An 18,522-nucleotide genomic window follows, 5' to 3' on the forward strand; every position below is an offset into this window, starting at 1 on the left:
TTCTGTCAAGATAACAATCAATATTAACCATCACTTCAACTTACAGGAGTACTCTTTATTTGAAGCTCTGCGTTGATGTAAAATTCTTTGTGCTAACATAAGCATGTAGGTGTGTGCTTACATTCACTGAAATTGTATCTCTATATGCAATATGTCTTTAGAATACATATTTTGTCAGCAACAAGCTAATAACTAGCAGGTGATCTTCGTGAGATGGTCTGCTTCAGATTATTATAAAATCTGCACCAGGTTCGTTCTTATTAGACAAGGCTGTAAGAGAATTCATTTTAGGAAAGATTCCTGCAATTGATATGCTTTTCCTGTTATTATTAAACATATATGACAATCACTAAGTAATATCCCACCCCTTTGGAGCAGATCTATGAATGATGCTTATAATGATGCTACATAGACGAATAGATAACTTCTTATGCCTTAATGATGATCCTACAAGAATTCCTAAAATTATATCAGTTATTGTTAAGCTCTTTTATAGTCAGACTGCTATTAGGTCCTTTTCTGATAGTCAAAACTGCAATGAGAACTCTGCCAGTCTCCCATGTGTCACCAGTTAATTGCTCTTTGTCAGTAACCAGATTTTCTCCTACACAGAGCACATTCCAAGAGGTTGTAAAAAATTAACCAAAGGTCATAAAAAGGGAAATAACAATTTTTTATAGGTGCTAGGACAGAAGATAAAATATTGACTGGGTTTATCTATACAAAACTTCACTAATAATTAGTTACGATTTTAAACCTGTGAACCTGTGGAGCTGTGACAGGTGATGGATGTTTAGGCAGATAATTACTCCTAATGGATATGCATGCAAACATTCTCTGTTGGAAACTTCTATTTCAATTTATGAATTGGTTTTGTGGTAAACTTTTAAACATGTGATCATGTATTCTGAAAGACATGTAAGTTCAGAGGACAAAGAGAAGAGGGAGAAGAAAGTTTTCCCCTTCCCTGTTTACGATCTTTCTGTTTTTCCCCTTAGTTAGCTTTCATAGGAAACTTTTTATAACTTAGTAATAACCAGTATAATCACTTTTCAAAGTGTTCCTTGTTCTTTCTGTAACTTTGGACTAGCATGCTGAATGTTAGAGCTGCACAGTTCCTGCTGGGATAGAACAAAGGTCACATTACTTAAACCCCTGCTGTCAGGCTACAGGTGTCAATCTCCTAAGTCTTTTACCCTCTCAAAGAGCAAGAAAGGTTTTAGGACTTTTTAGAAGCTGTCATCAGCATTTCAGTATAGTTAGAGAGCTAGAGTGTCCAGAGACCTAGACTCTAAAGCCATCACCAGAGTCCTACTCAGTGCCCCTGCCATGACCCTCTCCTGGCTGGGAGGCTCCCAGTAATATTTAAGATCTCTGGATTAGAAAGCTGTATTAGGAACTCAATCTAGTGTTAAGGCTGAGCAAGGTTCTTCCCTTCCTATGTACATTGTGATAGCTTAGCTATGAACTGTGTCTGCAAAGGCTTGTGCATGGAAGCCTTGATGCCCAGCCAGAGTTATGAAGACACTAGTTTCATCAATGGATTAGTTCATTGGTTAGATCATTGATAGGTAGGATAGTGACAGGTAGGCTCATTTGTAAGAAGTAGATCATTGTAAGCATAATTCTGAAAGGTGTATCTGTTCCTGGTTCCTTTCTTTCTCCCTCTCTCCCTTCTCTCTCTATTCTCTGGACACCATGAGAAGAACAGTTCTCGATCCCTCTTCTCTCCCCCCTTTTCATCCTCCTTCCCTTCCCTTCCCTTCCTTCCTCCTCCCCTTCCCTCCCTCTCTCTCTCTCTCTCTCTCTCTCTCTCTCTCTCTCTCTCTCTCTCTCTCTCTCTCCTCTTCTCTCCTCTTTTCCTATTTTTCTGGCCATCAAGAGATGAGCAGCCTCCTTTGCAGCACATTCTTAGTGTCCATAAGTTCTCCCTAACCACAGGCCTGTTGCCGTCAGGAGACCATGAAATACAACCTTTTAAACCATGACTCTAAATAGCCTTAAATTGCTTTACAATTTTACAAAAAAAAAAATTAAAACTATGAGTTTATTTTGTCAGAACAAAGGCTGATAAAAACATGTCAATAGTCAATAAAAGCATTTAGCTCTGGTATTGCATTTTGCATTTTAGAAAACATCTAAAATACAGTTGTCATCATCCTCAGTTTAGAAATAAGGGACATGAGGCTCTGAGCAGTTAGGTGGTCTCCAAACATCAAGTCCCAGTACTTGGTGGACTTGGGACTCAGAGCTCCATTTACCAATCCAATACACTTTCTGTTACTCAGCTCTGAAGTGAGGTAATAATAATAGGGCCCGTTATAGATGGGGTGATAAACAGAAATGCTTACTACGAGCAGGGAGGTTATCATCTGTTATTCGGTAGTCGTTCCAATCTATTATGTTTCATTCTCCAGCATTGCTCCTTTTCACCTTCTCTGTCTGGCAGACACCTTCACATTTGAAAAGTCCTGTTTCAGGAGAATTATTTGTCCTATAAAACCTTCTGGAAGACAGAATTAGTTGTTTTCACCTTTTATGTGCCTAGTTGATCTCACCGCATATATTACCTGCCTTCCATACATTGTCAGGCTAAATCATATGTCTCAAAAGTCAACTGTGAACTCCTGAGACCACAAGCTACAGTTTATTTGAATTTGTATTCAAACATGTGGCAGCCTCACAGTGTATTTTGAACAATAGAAATCCTATTTCCAAGAGGAAAAACAAGACTGAAACTATTCATAATTGAGGACCAATCATTGTAGCATCCCCTTTGCAGGCAGAGAAAAACGTGCCCATTTAATGTCTTGCTTCCTCTTAGAGACAAGAGATCAGAAATCGAGAGTCAAGTACATCATTGACTCTGCTTCCAAACACCAACAGGCAAAACATAAAACTATCCTGTAATGAAATCAATATTCCATTTCTTAATACTGCTAATATCTTCCAAGATAACCACAGATCACATTAGCAAACAGAAAATATTAGATAGAATGAATCTTTGAAATCTGTGTTGCTTCACAGCCTGATATTATATGTGAGGAAAAAAAAAATCAAGATTCTGAGAGCTTAAACTGACTTGCTAGTGATTTCATGTTTGGTCAGTGGGAAAGCCAAAGCTGTGAGCATTTTCTAATATCCTTTGGTCTTTCTATGGTCTAAAGGAGGGATGAGGAGGAATCACCTTAAGGAGAGCATACTTGTGTTCTTACCCACCCAGTCCATGCTCGGTAAGATTTGATGGGTGAAGCAAGAGCCCAGCTTTTGCTTACACTGACCACTTTTATGCATATGCCATTTCTTTGACCACAGACTGTGCCATAGATCTCTGTTCATTGTTAACTCCAGACACTATCGTGGAAAGCAATTAAAGTACAATTATCCTCTTAATCAGCAAATATCACACATTGTTTTAAAGTAAAGAAAATGATTTCCCAAAGCTCCGAGTCAGGCAGGGCTTTCGAGAAGTCTGGTTGGAGAAATACTATAGACCAACAAAGAACCTGTGTTCTGTGGCTAGCACCTTACTTGCCAGCTGTGCCATCATGGGCAAACCTCTCATTTCCTGAATCTTTCATAATTATTAATGAGGACGTGGATGAGTACAATCCAAGAGATGATAATGTACTACCAAGAGTATTTAATGAAAGTGACAGTGTTCCTGTGCGGAACCATCCATCCAAAACTATAGTCCCAGTTCATTCATGAGCAAATCATCAAGCAACCTCAGATGGAAGGATGTTTTGTCAATTTGTTTATATAGCAAATGGCTACACTAACAGTCTGGAAACACTGACACAGTGAAGAAACCCTGAGAGACACTCAGTACCCAGACTGGACTAAGGATACATCATAGTCATGTAAAGGGTACCCCAAATTGAAACAAGGACTAGAAATTGGTAAAGGAAATTTATTGAAAATGTCGGAATATCTGCAAATAATCTATAAATCACTTGGTTTCTTAGTTGTGATAAATGCATTGTATATAACGATGTAGGATATAATGAGTATGTTGAAATTTCCAGCATCACGTTTGCAATATTCTGTAAACTGAGATGTTTCCAGAATAAAATGTATTTTAAGAGATGACAATTATAGAGGGATCCTTAAATAATAGATCACATTCTAACGTTAGATTATACCTGGAGATAAGATAATTTTCTGCTGAGTTTTAAGCGGGTTAATCTAGTATAGAATTTGTTTATTTAGCCTGCTGTCCAGTTTGTTTCTTAAATAGAAAATAAAGGGAACCAAACTATATGGCATCCAGGAAGTAGTCCGTGTGGGAGGGCACTATGATGCAGAAGAGCGTACCCCCCTCTAGAACTGCCCCTACCACCTTAGTCAATAATGTCACTCGTCATAAGTTGTCTTCTCATCTGGAAAAATAATAATAGCACAAATGTAGCTTAAGTTAAAAGAAGTCAATGACTATTATAAAAATGCACAGAAGTGTTTTGTGATCAGTAATTATGCGCCCATGAGCTTTGCAGTTGACATATCTAAAGAAAGAATAATTGTTTTCCCAAAGTATCCGTAGCCTAGTCCTCAAAAAAAAAATTGAATGTATTACCTTAGATGGCAAAAAGAGACTTCAGAGGTGTGATTACATTCAGCGCTTGTGATTCATAGCTTGTTCCAAAGTTATGTAGATGGAGTGGATACAATACAATGCTTTCCTTTGCTTTCTTCTTGTTTTGAGACAGGATCTCACTATGTAGTTCTCCTAGTCTTAATCTCACAATTCATCCTGCCTCAGTGTCCTGAGTGCTAGGGTTATATGTTCATGCCGCCATGCCTAGTAAACATTCATTCGGAAGAGGAAGGAGCTTGAGAGTCTATGAAGAGGCGGTGCTAACAGAAGCAGAGGTTAGAGTCCTGGATAGAAAAGGGGATTCGGGTGACTCCAAATGTTGTGAATAGATTTTGCTTTCCTTCTTTCCCTAGTTTTACTTCAAATAGTCTTGTAAAAGAAAGGGAGGCAGTATCCTTTCCGAAGGATATTAGTTCCCAGTTCTAGATTTGAAGATAGTGTTTCAGAACAATGTCTTCTACTTCATTCTCAAATACCATGCTGCGATTAATATGGGATTTATTTTATATCCTTTTTGAGAAATCCATACATAACATGGACACTATTTTAAACATATCCGCCTCTATTTCCCTCTACTTTCTCCTGTGTCCCCCAAAATCCCCGTTTTAAATTTATGTTTTCTCCATGTGTGTGTTGTTCAGTGATCCTAATGAGTGTCGCTCAGATGCGACTTAGATGTGGTGTGTATGGGTCTGAACACTGGAATATGGGTGACATTTGAGGGGGCTCATTTCTGAAGAAAAAAAATCCTGCCTATCCTCAGAAATTGTCAACTGTCCATAACTCTTTCATTAAGGGAGAGGTCTATGTGTCGCCATCTGTGCTGAATTACTGACTGTGGGCAACTATGGTAATTGAGAATTAATGGGTACAACATTCCTGTCATGTCAGAAGACACTACCTCGTAGCAGTCCTCCAAGATGGATGATAACTCCATAGTCAACTTGGATGGGTATTTTAGAAACAGATTATTTGGTTCTCTGTACAAAGAAATGAGAGTCATTGTGTTTGGCCAAATTTTAAGGTAGCTCTAGGACCCTCAGCTTCAATAATACACAGAGATTTAGTATGAATTGGAGTTTTTGATCTGATGGGATTTTAACCCTTCCTATGTGTAGTAAAAATAAATTTACCGATGTGAATAAAATTCTTCATCAATTGCCTGTGAGTTAATCCAAAGGAGATTACTGTGAGGGGGTTTGATCTTCAGTGAAAGACAACATAGAACTCCCCAAAGTTCCCAGGAAGAGATTCAAAGTGAGAGAGCTACCTTCTTGATAGCTTTGAAGCAGCAGTCCATGTAAAGGAGCAACACCCCTGAGTCTGAGCCCTCATCCCTAGAGAGAGGAAGTAGACTACTCTAAGTCATTTATGATCCTCGCTTTAGATGATCACCAGTCAGACTGGTGTCTTCAATAGAGCAATCCTCATAGATCTAGGCCATACCCAGATTCTGGCCCAAGGAAACTGTGAGGTGGTAAAAATATGTGTTGATTAAATAAGTAGAGACTGTTAACATTGCAATAGAGTGCATGGTGGATTCTGTTTCTACAGTAGGAATGATGGGGAACCTATGACCCCAGAGGCCATTCTAGATCAGCGACAATCATGTCCTCTAGTTTATTTTCCTGCTTAGGGTTTACGAGAAAAGAAGAGCTATTTGTACCACAGGTGTCAAGCCTGAGACTTTTTTAAACAAAGGGAACAGGTCCTTTGCAAAGCACAGTTAATTAGACTTCAGTATGCAACCACAGGTGGTTGACGATAATTATATTCATCTAGTAGTCTTGAGATTTAAAGACTATCCAACAAGGAAATGCTGGAAAATAGTGTTCTGGGAGAGTTTACTCTCTAAGATGAGCCATTTATAGTTGATTTTAGAGAAAGGGACATAGAATGGCATGGTGAGCGAATTAAATCTCTTAGCTCCGGTCCTGACAGTAAATACTAACAACAGTGACAAGTTCCTCTGTCAATCATTCTGATGCCCAAGGACTCAGTTTCATGATCTTGTGGTGATTTCTCTATCTCCAGGGAGATGAAATAGCTCATAAATGTTTCTCTTCCTCCAGTTACTCTCAGGACCTGAATTCAAACATTAAGTATGATTTGTAAGCCCTTCCACCAGTCAGTTCCTGACTATATCCACTATCAAAGTACCTGATGTCTGTCATTTTGCACTGACCACAGTGAACTTTGTCCTGTCTCTTGTGTATAACTTGTCCATGTTTGCCATCACATGGGCTTCCTTTAGTGGCTAGAATAATCCCCAAGTCCTTTTATAAGACTGGCAATATCCTTGCCAACCTCTGGCCCTAGCTTTCTGTGACTTTGCAGGTAGGCACTCCCTGATATCTAAAGTATTTCTACCAGACTTTAAACCATGTAGTGTTGGACCAGCTGAGTGGCTCCCCTGATAACCCTACTCTGATCCCAAGAACTCACATAAAAATTCAAGGCAAGAACTCACTCCACAGAATTGTTTGTTGGTTTTAACACATGTGTACATTGGCACACACATACCTAACCATATGCTCCTTAGACAAATAATTAAATTGAGAAAAAGTGATTTCTCATGGTATTATGCACAAGAGTTTGTACTGATGTATAGTATTATATATAATATATATTATTACAATTATTCTTATGATAATAATTACTGTTGTTTATTATATGGATTGTATTAATCACTTTGAGGGCTAAGGAACATCTTTTTCTGGGCAGTTGGGCCTTTCTTTTTATCCTTTTCTTTCTTATGTGTCTGTTATGTGTAGGGGGGTTTTAATCCAGCAACATGGCTGCTCTGGCAAGGGATCACATCCAAAGAAATAGACACACCCTAGATTACAGTATGATCTTTCTTAAATACAGACATGCCATCCTCTTATACTTTTAATCCCTAACAATTAAAGAATGGTTATTTTGTAGAAGTAGCCATGTTTAAAAGTGATGTTCAATTGAAGGGCAGACAGAGTGAAAAGTCAGAGAAATATTTGCCAGAATGAGTCAGAGATAAAATACACTCAATTCAGGGAGAACAGAGAGGAAGAGAGGCTACTTAAGAGCAGGGAGAGAGGAAAAGAAGGTGTGTATTGGGGGGGCAGGGAGTGGGGAGGATGAGATGGTGGGGTGTGTGTGTGTGTGTGTGTGTGTGTGTGTGTATGTGACAGTTTTACTAGGACAATTTTATAGAGACAGGTTATGGAGCAAACAAGCTAGACACAGGAAGACAAAATAAGCCAAAAAATGAGAAGAAGCCAGAAAATTTAAAACAATCTTCAAAGTTATACCTATGATAAAGTTTAATTTATAAATTGATGTCCATAAAAATTAATAATAATAACAATAAAAATGATTGATATAAAAATATCGCCAAAGTTTATATGAGGCCACACAGAGCAATTCAGTCAGAAGCCAAGAGATGCTGGATTGAATCAGTCTGCTTGAAAAATTAGATGGTATGGATGCTAAAAAGCTTCCAGGCTAGGCCTAAGGATAGTTAGAACAGAGAAGAAAACACTTTGGGTTTAGCCAAAGCCATGTGTATTCACACAGCTTGGACACGACCCTCATCTTCTGAATTCATTTGAGAAAATAAAAGCAACTTTTACAAATTTGACCCAAGTCAGTTTAGCCAAATCAAGTGCCTTTTGTAGGGAAGGCCTGTGCTATATCCTGGTGTGCAGGTGATGAAAGGAGAGGGGTACCCTATCCATAAAAGCTGGGCTCTTCTTGTCATTTTCACTATTCCCATCTTAATTCACATATCATCTTTTTACTTGATGTCTAAAATACGTGGTTCTTCAAGGACCTTTCAAGTCCAGAGTATCAATAGGTACATCACTTCATAATCAGGCCCTGTTGCTCTCTAGTCTTAATGCCCAGATCTATTCTTGCTCCAGGGAGCCAGGCTTTCAGGCTTTCAAGCCTTTGGCTGTCTTGCTTCTTTTTCTTAAACACCAGTTCTCTTCCTTCCCTGTAGTGAGCAACTGATCCTCATGGCAGTACCTCCCCTGAGATATCCTCTTTGGCTTCTCAGGCTTGGAAAATTCCAAACACTTTTGAGAGGGGTCCTAGAAATACTGTAAGATACCATATATTTATCTGTCTTTCTCCCACTGCCTCCAATGATTGATGTCAGGCTAAGCTCTTTGGAACCATATTTCAGGGCCAAACACAACTTTGTTGAAAGCAGATCTAGGGAAAATGTTCTGGATCAATGTGCTAAGGGGCCTAGGTCTAGTGATATAGAGTGAGTGTTAGCAGGTGACAGACTCTAAGGGTTTTCATCTTCTTCAGCGCTTTATAAGGTTGGGGAAAAAATGCATAATCCACGGGTTGTAACTCATGGCTTCAGAAGGGAAGCAAGTCTAGATAACTTTATTTTAGGATGAATAGGAGACTTCCCCATAAACATTAACCCATAAAGCAGATACTTGGGAGCCCGGTGACTGTATATTACTTTAAGCAAGTGATTCTCCTACTATATTACAAACCTCAAGTTATGTCATCTCTTTATGCAATAATAGTTCATAGTATAGTGTCACCTCCAAAGGAAAGATTCTCATTTTTGTAACAAAAGTAGAATGTGAATAGCCAGTGTTTGGCACATATTCTAGAAGTGTGCTAAAGAAATGTGTGTATTTACACTAAATTAAAAATGTGTTATATACATGTGATATATTTATAACACACATTTTATTATTTAATAAATACAATTTAAATGGTACTAAACAAACTCTCTGTTAATTCCCCAACAGCATAGTTAAGCTAATGGAGTTTTTTGTGTGTTAACATATATTTCATTTATTTTGTTTTTGTTATTGAAGTTTCATACATTTATGTAATTGGATTTTAGTCATTTTCATTCCCCCATTCCTCCCCTCATTCCCTCCCTGTCTCATTTGAGTACTTCTTTCAAAGAAATCTCTCTCTGTCTTTTGTGTTTGGCTAGGGAAAAGTGGCTTGTTACTGAGTGGAGTCTATGAAATTTACCTGTGGCTACACCACTGGAAAAAATGGCATTTCCCTTCCCCTAACAAGCTTTAATTGCCAAAAGTTTGAGGCCATCGACATTTTGTCCTGGGTGGCATAGGGGTCCATAGTCTTTTGTTTCAGAAGTTCGTTGTCTGAACAATTAAAACAAAGTTGTTGTTCTCTCTTATCTGCCATAGCTAGTTTTCCAAAATACTCCTGTGTGGCAGAATATTTTATCACATTGTGAACTCAAAGAAAAAATTTACTGGAAAAACCTGTTTCTAGTTGTGGTGTGGCTCAACCCTTAGCACACACCTTTAATCCCTCTGTCCAGAATAATAGAGTAGCATTAGGACACACATCTGATCCAAAACAATGACTGTAAATTTAGTTTGTAGAAGGAAGAACCCATGTTTGAAAGTGATGTCTATTTGAGTAGAAAACAAAGTGACCAAACAGAGAAAGATTCATCAGAATAGGATATGCCCAATTCTGAATGAGAAGAGAGAGGAAAGGGAAGGTACTTAAGAGAGCAGTGCAGGCAAAGAAGAGAGGAAGGAGAAAGAGGTAGGTTTCACTGAGGGAGTTTTTACAGAGACAGGTTGAAGCAAGAACATATGAAAGGCAGAATGAGCCAGAGAATGAGAAGGAGCCAGAAGGTTAAAACAGATTGCTAGAGTTAGTTTGAGGTCAAGCAGAGCAATTCAGGGAAGGCAGAGAAAGAGAAGCCAGATTGAATCAGTCAGCTTGGAGAAGATTTTGAGTGAGAACGGCTGAATTTAATCACTTGGCCAGAGATCAGAAAGAACTAGGAAGGGTGAGCTTATTCAGCAGCAAGTCTCAGAGGCTGAAAACATTCTAGGCCTAGATTAGATTGTTTGGAGGCTAGAAGCTTCCAGGACTAGGCCTAAGTTAACAGACAGAAGCAGTAAGACTCTGAGATAACAATACCTTATTGGCATCAATGGGAGGGGAGGCCTTTGGTCCTGTGAAGGCTTGATTCCCCAGTGTAGAGGAAAGCAGGGAGGTGAGGTAGGAGTGGGTGAATGGGTGGTTGGGGTCCACCCTCACAGAAGCAGGGTAAGAGCTTTGCAGAGGGGAAACCGGGAAAGAGGATAACATTTGAAATGTAAATAAATAAAATATCCAATTTAAAAAAACCCACAATTACATCAAGAGAATAAAAGCTACTTTTTTTATACCCATTTGATTGGTCTGCCAAACTTTAGCTATATGTTATCATTCTTCCTCTTTCAGAAGTAGAGCCTAAATCTATGTGTGGTAAACAAAAGTACCGTGTTATATGGCCTGTCCCACCCAAGCATTCTGGTCTCTTCAGTAGTTCTACTTAGGTTCTGATTTTTAGGAAAGTTGAATCTCCCACTCTTGAAGGACAAGATAGATTTCATTCTTCTTTGTCTGAACTGTCAGACTTACCTTATATTCTCTTCCTTCTTCCCATTGAGTACTGCTGAGCATTGTCAAGCCCAACCAGCTTCCTTCTCTCCATCAGCCTTGGATACTTGAATCTATAAAACTACTTTGAACAGGAAGGAACGGAGAGCCCAGCACAAAATGCCTCTAGGAATCAGAAGTTTATAATCTCACTGAACAAATTGAGTAGTGAGGCAGTTCCATGGTTAAGTAAACCCAAGGTGGTCCATGAAAGATAACAGTTTGGGGTCAATCGAGATGGTTCAGCATTAAAAACCACTTAGAAACACGATAGTCTAAGTTCAATTCCTAATATTATGGTGAAAAGGGGAATCAACTTCTAAAATTTGTTCTTTGTCCTCCATATATGTACTATATAGCATGCGTGTGTTCATTCTCTCTCTCTCTCTCTCTCTCTCTCTCTCTCTCTCTCTCTCTCTCTTTCCCACACACACATCTTACACACACGCACATGCGCACACACACACACACACACACACACACACACACACACACACCATGGTATGACAATACGATGGCTTATATAATAAATTGGACCTTCCTAGATTTCTATTCTGCTGTCTTTATTGTGGCTTGTGGCTTTAGTGCCCAAGTGTGTGTGTGTGTGTGTGTGTGTGTGTGTGTGTGTGTGTGTGTGTGTGTGAGAGAGAGAGAGAGAGAGAGAGTTGTTCAGAGAAAGAGAACTAATGTAATGGCAAGGCATGATGGGGGAATGATAGAGAGGTATGGGGAGGGAGAGGGAAGGGAGTCAGAATATATGATTTTTAGAGATAGATTTTAAAAGTTCTCACCTAGAAAAGAACTTCAACAGCAACACCAGGGCAACTGTGACCAAATGTATGGTAGCATACTCTAGCCATTGCATAAATTGGCCATCACAATGTTGTTGGCAAAAACAGAAGGAGCTCACCATGGTTGATATTAGCTGCGTGGAGGATGAAGAGTCAAAAAAGCTGGGCTTTGCCTGTAAAGCAGGGCCTGCTGAGGTGGGGACTAATAGATGGTGTGTGTTTCAAGAAGAAATTCTGATACACACCACAGAGGCAGAATCGCGGTTATCAGTTCTATGACTGCACCTGGTTCTCCAGAGCCCTGCCTCTATGGTCTAGCTTGCCCTTTAAATGGTGAGCATAGTTGAGTAAGAGCTATGTACCAGTTCCTCTTCATTAGTTCCGAGCAAGGTGCTCTGCCTCAGGCAAGTGTTGCACAGATGCCACCAAAAGATAGCCAAAGTGGGGATGCTGGCACCGAATGAACCATTCTCTTGCCACTGCTGTGACCTTTGTGTGTTTCTTTCCATCACAAGTTTTACAGCTACAACATGTATGCAAACCAGGCTGGAAATGAAGAAGAGTAGAACTCTTCAGTCAGCTGCAAGTGAAGGCTACGAATTCTTTCCCATGGTTGCCTTAGCAGAATCATACAAGTCTGATTGGGGTTTTGAACATGTAGATAGACAGATATAGAGATAGAGATAGAGATAGAGATAGAGATAGAGATAGAGATAGAGATAGAGATAGAGATATAGAGATATATAGATAGCAAGCAGTATAAGGGAAACATTGAAGACACCATACATTGCTATCTAACGACAAGTCAAGCACCACAGAGGTAGAAGTAATTTAAAAATGAAGGGCTATCTTCATTTGTTGTAATCTCATACTCACAGGTACAAGGAATATAATGATTTATATAACTTCCGAGCCACTATGAGTGTAGCCAATAGTTTCTCTTGCCAAAATATAAATATTTTACATCATAGAGAGGGATTGCAAATTATAAATATTAATTTTAAATATCAAATGACAGTATCTATATTTATTCAAGTAGACATAGCATATGTAACTTACATTATTGTCATTAGAAACCTTGTCACTTCTTGGTGAATTAAAATCTATTTCTGTGCACAGTGAGCTAAAGAACAATATGCCATGTGCCATAGTATATTTGTGAAGGTAGGAAGGTTGGTTTTCTCTGAGTAGCCCACTGTCCTGTACCATGAGTGTCTTCCTCCGATGAAAACACACCAGCAAAACTTATTGTTGCCTCCTGGCAGAAATGAAAACAGATATGCTTAAAGTAATTTTACAAGTTCATTCTCTTTTCACAGTTTATATGAAAAACTCTACAGAAGAAATAGAAACGTAGAAAAGCAAAGCAGTCAAGAGTAAAATAGATGACCTGGGACTCTGCACATTTGGACTGTCACCAAATTCAGAGCCCTCAGCTGTTTCTTTTGATCTTTTGTTCTGAGCACCAGGATGAGTGAGGATCATACACTGACACTCTTGAGGGTTTTTTTTTCTGTCTCTTTCACATCTAGCAAGTTAGAAGTACTGTGGGATATGCCATCCTTCCATGCCCTTTTCCATTTAAACTCTTGTTCTTTCTTTTGCTTCTGTCACTTCTGATGTCTTGCAGGATGACCTCTGGCTTTTACAGTTAATGCAGGTTATTAATTCTGTCTATTATGTCAAGAATAGGACAATTTCATGAGTAAGGGAAGTGGGAGAGACAGGACCCTCTGCTCTCCTTCTCAACTCAGTCTCGGTGTTTCTGGCTGTAGCCTGTTTTTGCTTCTCAGTCCAATGCCTGCTTGCTGACAGAATCCACTCATGTCCTGTTATTTTTAGATGGTGCTTGGCTTGATCTGCTGAGTCTTGACCATGCATGCTACCACAATGTCATCAGTAATAGCATACATTCCAGCAAGCTTTGGTGTTGTGGTCAGTCTGTTCAGACTTCCTGTTTCATTAATGTGGAGAACAGTCCTCACCTAATCAAGGGTGGACAAACAGCTTCTGCTCTCAGTCTTCTATCCTCCTCCTTTCTGGAGAGGTTTCTGTTGATGGAAGAACCTTAGGATTGCCAGTTTACAAAGAAGAACAATGTGTTCCGTTTAAGTTGCTGCTCATATAACGAGGCTTCTCTTAATGTAATAGATTTCCATGCTTAAGTTAGACTATGTTGACTTTCACCATATATTTCAGATCATGAAGCAAACATTGTAGAAATAACATTGGTATGAATCCAAATTCTGGGGTTTCATTTGTTTGTTTGTTATTACTTTATTAGTGCATAGGAATGAGGTGTTGTGTAATCAACTGATGAGTGGGGTTTTGAGTGCTTCTATCTCCTTAAAAATGTTTAAGGAATAAAATGCTTTTAAAAATAGATAAAATAAATGTGTATTTACCTGGAACAAAGCTTCCCTGGACCACCTCCTTGTATGCCCACCAGCCTTCATGGATTTTTGGTGAATTCTGTTGAGCTAAAGGAGAAACAAACAAGAAGGTAGATTAAGATGTGGCACAGGAGTCACGTTTGGGCTGTTAAGGAAAAATAATAAATATCCATGGCATCACCTTTTTCTTTAAGGACACAGTCCTTACTGAGAAGTACCTAAAGAAATGTTCAGCATCCTTAGTCAATGCAAATCAAAACAACCAGTCAGAATGGCTAAGATCAAAAACTCAGGGGATAGATCAAAAGCAGATGCTGGCAAGGATGCGGAGAAAGAGGAACACTCCTCCATTGTTGGTACGATTGCAAGCTTTACAACCACTCTGGAAATCAGTCTGGAGGTTCCTCAGAAAATTGGACATAGTACTACCTGAGGACCCAGCTATACCACTCCTGGGCATATACCCAAAAGATGCTCCAACATACAACAAAGACACATGGTCTCTATGTTCCTGGCAGCCTTATTTATAATAGCCAGAAGCTGGAAAGAACACAGATGTCCTTCAAGAGAGGAATGGATACAGAAAATGTGGTACATCTACACAATGGAGCACTGCTCAGCTATTAAACAATGACTTCATGAAATTTGTAGGCAAATGGATGGAACTAGAAAATGTCATCCTGAGTAAGGTAACACAATCACAAAAAAAACACATGGTATGCACTCAATGATAAATGGATACTAGCACAAAAGCTTGAATTACCCAAGATAAAATTCTCAGACCACATGAAGCTCAAGAAAAAGGATGACTAAAGTGTGGATGCTTCAGTCCTTCTTAGAAGGAGGAACAAAAACAAATCATAAGAGGAGATATGGAGACAAAGTTTGGAGCAGAGACTAAAGTTATGGCCATTCAGAGCTTGCCCAAATGGCGATCCAGCCCATATACATATAGCCCCCAAATCTAGACAATATTGCTGATGCCAAGAAGTGCATGCTGACAAGAGCCTGATATAGCTGTCTCCTGAGAGGCTCAGCGAGAACATGACAAATACAGAGGCGAATGCTCGCAGCCAACCATTGAACTGAGAATGGGGTCCACATTGGAGGAGTTAGAGAAGGGATTGAAGCAGCTGAAGGGGTTTGCAACCTCATAAGAACAACAACACTGTACTGGCTAGTTTTGTATGTCAACTTGACAAAAGCTGGAGTTATCCAGGAAAAGGAGCCTTTGTGAGACCCTGCAGTAAAGCATTTTTCTCAATTAGTGATCAAGGGGGGAGGACCCAGCCTATTGTGGGTGGTACCATCCATGGGCTGGTAGTCTTGGGTTCTATAAGAACCAAGCAAGCTGAGCAAGCCAGGGATGCAAGCCAGTAAGTAACATCCCTCCATGGCCTCTACATCAGCTCCTGCTCCCCGACCTGCTTGAGTTCTAGTCCTGACTTCATTTGGTGATGAACAGCAACATGGAAGTGTAAGCTGAATGAACCCTTTCCTCCCTAACTTGCTTCTTGGTTATGATGTTTGTACAGGAATAGAAATCCTGACTACGACAAATACCAACCAACCAGAGATCCTGGGGACTAAATCACCATCCAAGGAGTACACATAGACAGACCTATGGCTCCAGCTACATATGTAGCAGAGGATGGCCTTGTTGGGCACCAGGCAGAGGGGAAGCCCTTGGTCCTGCCAAGGATGGACCCCCCAGTGTGGGGGAATATCAGGGTCAGAAGGTAGAGAGGTGAGAAATGGTGGGGGAAAGGAGATAACATCTGAAATGTAAATAAAAAATATCCAATAAAAAAAGAAAAGAACCCTCCTTTTTATTTTCTTCAAATATCTTACTAGCATATAAATTTCTTCTTATGGTTTTATAGTTATTTGGGGATTTTTAAAAAGTTTTTGTTTAAAAGTATTTTTCTTACATTTTGATTATATTCTTTTCTGTCCCATCTCAAGAACTTCTGTTCCTAAGATCCTCTATACCTCTCTACCCATCCAACTGCATGTTCTCTATTTCAAAATAAAATGAAATAAAACAAAAAAAATCAACAAGAAAAATAACAACACTACCCCAAAACTCAAGTGTGGGTGCTTCCCAAAGCTGCACACCCAGTAGAGGAGGATGACCTCCCTCAAACACAGAAGGACATGTCTAATTAGGTCAAGGGTATAGCAATAGCTGTGGTTTTCTGCTAGAGCCTCATAACAAACTCTCAGGGGATTTGCATTATTTTATAGCAGTAAAGACACAGTGATCCTGTATTGGCTTATTTAACTGCGGTCTTCTTGTCTTCTACACACACACACACACACACACACACACACACACACACACACAGATGTGCAAGGATACATCCATGCATACACACACATCACTTGTTGGATCCATATGCATATGAATTTCAGAGAGTATGTTTCCTTGCTTTTATAAAACAGTTATATATATTAAATATTAATTTTTATTAAACTACATTCTTATTTTTGATCTCAGTTTATGGAAGATAACTCAGGAGATGCAACAAAACTGGTAATTTGCTTGAATGAGTTGAATATTTAGCCTTTATTTGTTGTCTTAGTTTCATTCAACCTCCTTTTGAAAGATCCCAACTCCGAGATGCAGCATTTTGTGTTCCAAATGATGGGCACAGTGCATCGGGCTTGAACAAGGCTTCATGTTGACAAGGAACTTGCTAAATCCCTTGAGGTTGCTGACACACTTGTCATACTTTCAACCTGCTTATGAGACTGGAATCCTACAGCTGCAGCACCATGGGTGACAAATAGTTATCGACACTAGACAAATCCAATCTGAAACTGACAGTGGGGTTGGGTACTTTAGAAATGCACAAAAGAGTGACCAAGGACCATTTGTAGATCTGGAACATCATCAGCTCCAAGTTGCTCTGTATGAATCTAGGGAGTGGGTGCAGGAGCATGCACCAGATTCCGTGGCTTCTGACTTCCTGTGTGGTACAGCGTCTAGATGTTTCTGTTGCACTTGATGCACTAAAGGCATGACCAGATCCAGAAACGAGATTAAACGGATTGACATAGAACATACCTCTGTACTAGAGAAAAACGAGTTAAAATTCAGAAAGTACTTTGATGTCTCCCCTTTCCCCCCACTCTTGAGCACTACATGACAGACAACATTTCCTTCTCTTTCTCAGGATGTTCAAGGGCATGACCATAGAAGCAAGAGAAGATTCCAAAGTAACTCAGAGCATGGACATAGAATATAGACAACACATGGAACAGTCCAGCCTAATGGCTTTTTTTAAAACACTTTCTAACACTTAGCTGAGTGTACATTAAGTATAATTCACAGGCAATACCACCTATCAAAATAGATCAAAACTAAATCTTGATATTTTATTAAAAATTCAATTTAGCCCTTGCTGGTCCTGTAGCCAGCCTGGAAAAGATGTGTGTTTCCACACTCTTGAAAGCAGTTGGCCTGAACTCCATCTACCAGCTCTTCATCAGACATAATTCACAACTTTTCCTTCTCTCAGACAGAAATTCCTCAATCTTATCAAACTCACTCACCTTTGTCTCATCAGGACTGTTGAGACTAAAATAAACAACAAACAAACAAACAAACAAACAAACAAATCATAGTCTTCTTTCTTTACTCTGAGGGCCAGTAGTTGGGGAGTGTCTTGGATGTCTTTCATAGTTTGAATCAGGATTCAACAATTTAGGTCTTATATATCTTTTTCCCAAATTACTTTATGAATTTGTTTTTAATTTATGTTTATCTGGACCAGTGTATGACACCTATGTGTTTGACTGTGGAGGCCAGAAGAGGGTATCAGAGCTCACAGAGCTGGACTGAACTCATATACTGTGGAGAAAGAGTAAGCGCTCTCAACCACCCAGTCATCTTTCCAGCCTCTAGCTGCAATATAGGGTTTTTCTTTTAACACTAAGAATTGTCTTAGATGATATATTTTGATTATGCCTTTGTCCCTCTCCCAACTCCTCCCATAAGCCTCACCCTCACTGCCAACTTTATGTCCTTTATCTCTCTCTTTAAAAAAGAAGTAAAAACAAAAGCAAAACAAACAACTAAGACAAAGAAAACCAAAACGGAACAAAACAAAAACCACAGATACACATAACTGGACAATATTCAGCGTGAGAGATTTGGGAGCTCCCAATCCTATATGAAAGGTCTTCATCGAATCCCTCCCCAGAAGAATCTATGAGGGAGAGGAGCTGGAGAAATTGTAAAAGCCAGACATTATAGATTACTCCAAGGAAATCATGTCTTCTGGATACAACAGGACTGATACAC

At 39.4% G+C, this 18,522-nt stretch overlaps 1 protein-coding gene across 1 annotated transcript in view; it reads right to left on the reverse strand.

Annotated features, from left to right (window-relative positions):
* Ca10 (carbonic anhydrase 10) overlaps positions 1-18,522 on the reverse strand; it is a 489,824-nt gene that overhangs the window by 395,834 nt on the left and 75,468 nt on the right. The window contains exon 2 of the mRNA XM_032911624.1: positions 14,226-14,300. Within this exon, the coding sequence (XP_032767515.1) occupies positions 14,226-14,300 (75 nt within the window). The remainder of the gene's footprint in view (positions 1-14,225; positions 14,301-18,522) is intronic.

The sequence above is a fragment of the Rattus rattus genome, chromosome 9 (assembly GCF_011064425.1).
Source record: "Rattus rattus isolate New Zealand chromosome 9, Rrattus_CSIRO_v1, whole genome shotgun sequence".
In the NCBI taxonomy this organism is placed as follows: domain Eukaryota; kingdom Metazoa; phylum Chordata; class Mammalia; order Rodentia; family Muridae; genus Rattus; species Rattus rattus.